The sequence below is a fragment of the Sinocyclocheilus rhinocerous genome, unplaced genomic scaffold (assembly GCF_001515625.1).
Source record: "Sinocyclocheilus rhinocerous isolate Xijiao unplaced genomic scaffold, SAMN03320098_v1.1 scaffold296, whole genome shotgun sequence".
Lineage (NCBI taxonomy): Eukaryota > Metazoa > Chordata > Actinopteri > Cypriniformes > Cyprinidae > Sinocyclocheilus > Sinocyclocheilus rhinocerous.
In genome coordinates this window covers 64472-70980 of record NW_015647022.1, presented here as the reverse complement: position 1 = coordinate 70980, position 6509 = coordinate 64472, and the positions used below count along the sequence as shown (strand labels likewise).

At 41.0% G+C, this 6509-nt stretch overlaps 1 protein-coding gene across 1 annotated transcript in view; it reads right to left on the bottom strand.

Annotated features, from left to right (window-relative positions):
* LOC107708300 (tumor necrosis factor receptor superfamily member 11B-like) overlaps positions 1–6509 on the bottom strand; it is a 61329-nt gene that overhangs the window by 15376 nt on the left and 39444 nt on the right. Inside the window, exon 2 of the mRNA XM_016512488.1 lies at positions 2314–2529. Coding sequence (XP_016367974.1) covers positions 2314–2529 — 216 coding nt within the window. The remainder of the gene's footprint in view (positions 1–2313; positions 2530–6509) is intronic.

The window sequence follows — 6509 nt, the reverse complement described above, 5'->3', positions numbered from 1 at the left end:
AGTCTGTGCTGAAATGCTACTGTCAATCAAACTATCGTGGGAGGGGCCTGTCTCTGTGACATCACACAGACAGGCATCTGAGATCGGCTCGATTTGAGAAAAGGGAAATTATTAAATGAGATAAAAAAAAACACTGGGTGGATCTTTATCATTATAGGGTGGTTGTGTACACACACTGCCAACACACATTTAAGTTCAAACAGCTTGTAAAAGTGCATGTCGCATCCGATGACCCCATTAAAGAGACCTAAATGCGCAAAGGCACCTAGGGCATGGTCACACCAAATGTTGATTTAATTTAGTTAATAGAAGTTAATTGATGAAAGAAAATCTTTTTATGACATCATTTTTGACAGCATCCTCATTTTACAGCATTTTTACACAAGTGCCTAAAACAGTGGTCTCAAACTCAATTCCTGGAGGGCCACAGCTCTGCAGAGTTTAGCTCCAAGCAGCTCCAAATCCCACCTGGAAGTTTCTAGTAATCCTGAAGACCTTTATTAACTGGATCAGGTGTGTTTGATTCGGTTTGGAGCTAAACTGTGTAGAGCTGTGGCCCTCCAGGAATTGAGTTTGAGACCAATGGCCTAAAACTTTTAACAGTACTGTAGCTTTGCAGGTAGGTTTCTTGAAGCATCTTGGAGACGTTGCCACAGTTCTTCTGGATTTAGTCTGTCTCAGTTTGTTCTGTTTCTTCATGTCATTCCAGACAGACTGAATGATGATGAGATCAGATCTCTGTCTGGAGCACTGGCTACTATGGATTATTTTCTCATTTCATTTTTTTGAGGAGGCACTGCCTCCCTTGCCTCCTCAGGGGAAACCTTTGGTCTAATGTATTTAAAGCAACCTGAGGATGTGTTGTGTATTGACTATTTTTTACTATTGTAAATATCACTATTTACATTATAGAGCTTCATTATTTAATGTTGCATTTATGACATATCACTGTTTATTATATTAATTATACTTCATGTTATGAATGAAATATTGCCTTTGTGTGCTTCTAGTTTCTGTCTTAATTCTAAATTTAATTACTACTGTAGTGTGATGTCAATATGTTTGAGGCAAAAGTTTGAGTGTCCACATACTTTTGGCCATGTATGTATATGGTAGTCAGCTGTGGTTAACTTAACTGGCAACATTGTAATAATAATTCATTATGTTTGGTTATCGTCTTTCAAACATGTAACTATATTGTACTTTACAAACACAATCAAACCAAAAATTATTGTTATACTAAATGTATAATTCCTTGCATAATCATTATAGCAGCTTGGTTAAATTATTATCAATGCACTCATATGAAAACAGAAGGAAATCAATAAATTTCTATTGACAACTATTTCTATTATGTCAATTAAAAATGCATTAACATAGGCCTAAACATTTGAAAACACCCTTTTAAATGGTCTATATACAGTATGTTGATTAGTACATAGAGATCTGTGAATATATTACAAAGGACATTAAAAACTGTAAAAATGCAATTTGTTACACTTTTTGTTACACTGTAGTAGAACAGGTTTTAACAGGTTGTATTATAATTCCTGATGTATTTTTATTGACCAACATCCACTTCAGTCTCTTGGTGATCTTGGAAACAATGACCACTGACGCAGGACATTGCCTTTTTTCCTGTTAAAATTTGTAATAATAAACAAATGTATAATACACATCTAAGGGCATTTGAGGGTATGGTACAAGCATAGGTAGTCTTGGTTTTAGTTTCTGACTTGATTGTGTACCCTCTAAAACTTTACAAAAAACAAACAAACAAACAAAAAATCCTGAATATCTTCTCCAATACCAAAACAAAGGTATCACCAATGATTTCAAATAACTTGTAATTCTTCTCCTTTTGGGATACCCTTTTTGTATTTTTCAGTTTTGTGTGGGTTCATGGCAAAATCCTGTTAAATGTATAGCTCATGATCTTTTTCTCCATGTGGTCTCTATCTAGAAAGCAGTTGGCCAAGGTGGGGGATTGTTAGAATATGAGTCCAGAACAGAGAGAGGGTTCTGCAGGGTGTTGGAGAACATTTCAGTAAGCCCCAACCCCTTGGTTTGACAGAGATTGTATGACCCTCTGTCTGGTCTAACAGAGAACTGTAAGAGGTGCAAGGGGCCCAGAGCAATACACAGTCACAGGGCCCAACAGGGCCAATTCCTAGCAGTGTACCTAAATCTATCACAGCTATTCCTGTGACAAATTAGACATATTAAGTCCATTATTTACCAAAATTGCCAGCAATTTTCTTCTAAGCAAACAACATTTTCAGTGAATAAAACAAAGGCTAGAATATTGCTTACCGGTGTGACATTCTGTGTGCTGATGGGAGCAGTTAAAGTTGAACTCTTTATTCTCAGTGTCACACAGAGTATCCTGGGTGGCTGTACCTGGTCTTACAGTCTTCAGGCCTAGTTGAGTGCAGTTCCTGTGGGGTATGCATGGCTCAGTGGATGAAGATGTGCTGGAGAAATAACCCGGGGAACACTTCTCACACACGGTGTTCCTCTCTGGTGTGCCTGCAGGACATATCCATACACTATCAATACACAATTGCAATGTGTAATTTTAGAATACAGAATACTTTGAATAGCAAAGTCTAAGTATACTTCTATGCAAATCAGGCATATTCATGGTATTCGTCTGAATATATAACATACTGCAGAAATAATCCTGCCCTCTTATATTAGATTGTTCAAGTTCTATTTTGTGCTACTTTGTTTTTAGATGAAATTGAAAGGGTATATTTATTATATACTGTAGTGGAATTAATGAATGTTAGTATTTTAGAACATGACTCAGGATCTATTCAGTGAAACATAACTACTGGTCCATACTGACAATGAAATGTCTAATGCAAAATTGAAAGCATGAGCATGGACAGTATACAATAAACAGTTAGAGCATCTTTAGTTTTTAAGAAAACAAATATATTTTTTTATAATATTCTTTTTTTACCCTAAAACTCCTACATCTAATTTTGAGAACATAAAAACTTTTGAATGCACCCTCTGTGAAAATACTGTAATATCTGAAAAAAAGAAATAATAATAATAATAATAATTTAATTCAACCTGAACACCCATGTAGTCTGGTGTATGAAACATAGGAAGTGAGAGTTTTATAACAAGAATTGGAGATGTCTATTTAAGGATTACTCACTTAGACAAATGTCATTCGTACATGACTAACAGAAACCAGCCACTCACATGATTAGGTCAAAAATGAGTCAGATCTATAAATGACTAAACAGATTTTGACCTATTACAGTTTTTCTCAATCGATCTGACACATTTCTCCAAACTCAGGTCACTGTTCTCAAAACAGTTAACACAGTGATCTGAATACTTTGTAATTGTCCTAAACAGATTGTAAGTTTTTGTTAATTTCATACAAATGTAACACTCCACGAAGTATGCCATGGAGGCCACACAAATAAAAGAGGGAATCAACCGTTCCGATTAAGAATGGGAAACCAAACAACAAGGGTGCGGTAAAGTTGGTTTTATGTTGGATATTCGTTAGACATTCGATCTTTACTTCAGCATTAATTTATATGTAATCGCATAATAGTCATGGATCATGCTTTATCTCGTTCAGATCACATTTAATATATAGGCTAATATAAAAAATATAGCTTCAAGCCATCAGTGAAAATGCCACCCCAGTGTTGTGCTGAATTCTGACCCCCGCCAGATTATTTCCCCCCTAGTATTGGTAGGTTTAGGGTTAGGTGTGAGGGAGGGGTTAGGATTAGGCAATCAGGTAGCGATTTCAACGAGGGGGGTAATAATTTGGCAGGGAGTCGAAAATGGGCACAACACCGGCATCAGGAAAATGGTGCACAGCGGGCACATACATTTACAGCATCCCTCTGACAGTCTGGTTTTAAGGGTTACAGCAAGGAAAGGGTTACACTTTAACATGAAGAGTGTAACACACACACACACACACACACACAAACACACACACACACACACACACACACAGAACAATATATAAAACTTTGTTAACCCTTACAATAGTTTCATTTGTTAACATTAAATAATTAACTAACATTATGTTAATATTAATAAATCTTAGTTAATATTAAGTTCAAAATTTACTATTACATTAATTAAAATGTAAAGTTGTATCTGTTAAAGGGTTAGTTCACCCAAAAATGAAAATTAGTCCTGGCTCTTTTAAGCTTTATAATGGCATGGGCGGGTGTTTTTGTTCAACAGTCCAAAAGTAGTCAAATAAAGTGCAAACATCCATATTAAAATGCACATCACACGGCTCCGGGGGAATTGGCGTATCAGTCAGGGCAGCCTGAAAAGCATAAGCCCAGCCCGGATGTCCAGGAGGATCGCAGTGCTGCACCAGGGACCTAACGACCAAGAAGGCTCCCGCAGAAGCCTGTGATCTGGCCACATGATCCAGGCAGCATGAAGCTGGAAAAAGGGTTATCATACAGACTGGATACAGCATCGACGAGTGAGGTCATCACTGCAAGTCGAGAACCCGGTTCTGAGTCCAGCAGAGGGGGTGCTCACCGAGGACCAACCATGGTTCCCGCGCAGGAGCCCTGTTCAAGAAGCGAAGCCCGAAGAAGCCTCTAGTCCGGACCATCAGTAAGGTGGTTACTATGTGAGACACAGAACCAACTGAAAACATCATAGGTCCAGCCTAGGAGACTGCAATGCAGGTGCAGGAGGTTCCTACCTAACCTCGGTCAGGTGGAGATGATGGTGGTTACAGGGGAATTAGGAAGGGGAAGATGAGGGCAGATGTTAAACCCCCCGAGGGAGAAGAGTAGATGTTCAGGTATCACTCTGGTCACCTCCCTCAGGTCTTGCCTACCTCCCTTTGACCCGCGATTCCTCATAGCCCTACCCGCAGGTGGGGGAGGAGCGCGAGCCGCGACACTAGCCTTCTGTGCCCATCTCTGATCCTCACACTGAGACGGGCCAGGACCCCTGGGTTGTTTGGGCTTCGTGGAATGAAGGTTTTGAAGGCCGCTGAGCACGCCTTCACCTCCCTGAACTTCTCAACCACCGTCTCGACGGAGGTACCAAAAAGTTCGGAAGGCGAAACCGGAGCATCGAGAAGAAAGCCCCTCTCTTTCTTCCCGATATCTGCCAGGTTCACCCACAGATGTCTCTCCGTTACCACCATGGCCGCCATAGATCTGCCCATAGCAAAGGCGGCCTGCTTAGTAGCACGGAGAGCAAGATCTGTGGTGTGGCGCAACTCAGCTACCTCATCAGGAGAAAGGCCCTGCCCTTTATCCAGGTCTTTCAGTAGATCAGCCTGATACTCCTGAAGCACCGCCATCGTGTGCAACGAAGCGACAGCCTGACCTGCTGCTGCGTATGCTTTGCCATTTAAGAGAGGTGTATCTTGAAGGGGCTTAGATAGCATGGATGGAGTCTTAAGAGAGGATGTCTCACCCATAGAGAGATAGTTAGTCAGCGTCTCTTCTACAGGGGGCATCTTCTCATAGCCGCTTTCGCGAATCCCCTCGATGTTGGCATAACTCGTATGCTGGAACCGATGGATGCGTGAGGAAAAAGGCCTCTTCCATTCCTTCTCGACCTCTGTATGGAGATCAGGAAGAAAAGGAAGGCTCACCTGAGCTGGAGGGCTATGGTCAGACAGATAACGCTCGGCGAGATGACCTCGCAGCGTCACCTTCCTGGCCCGCTTCCAAGGCAAGTCAAGCCTATTGCCCCCTCGAGGACATCGCGTGCGTGCTCTTCACCCAAACAAAAGAAGCAAAGATCATGTGTGTCATCAGGTGTCAAATAACGAAGACACGGATCCACACATCTCCTAAATTCCTAAATGTCTTGCTCGTGCTCGCCATAATAAGGGAAGAAAGATCGCTCTTACCACGCATTCCGCACGCTTCAAACAAAACAGTCATTGAAGACGAAGAAGAGGATGACGTGTTCTCCCGGCGCCTATTTATACTACAGTCGCACCGGTAGTGACGTCATAGGCTGTCGCCAGCCAACATGTTGTTGGTGTTTTTTGATTGTATGCTTCAGACACGGGTCACATCGAGGCGTTTCCCCATAGTGACCCCTAGAGGACGCAGTTCAAAGTTCCCTTGAAAGGGAATGTATTTTCACTGATTGGGCTTGTTTGAGATGCGCCTCGCCTGAAATGTAGGCGAGAGTAGGCGGTTGCACTGAGGGGAGGAGTGAAATAAGTGCAGTCAAGACGGACAGTTCTGACCTCTCGAAGTGGAACAGATAGGCTACCTATGAGATCAAAGGTGGATATCGCGTTATTCTCACTCATGTGCTGTGCTGCTGATAAACATGATATAATTTCAGTTCTGTTGCTTTATATGAAAATAAATATGAACGAGACACTCAAAGTGCTTTCTATTTAATTCCATACAAAAGGCGTATTTATCATCCATTTTTACTTTGATACAAACATGTATTTTAGATTTTTATAGAAATATGACAACAATCACATATCTCACACAGAGATCGCACTGTCA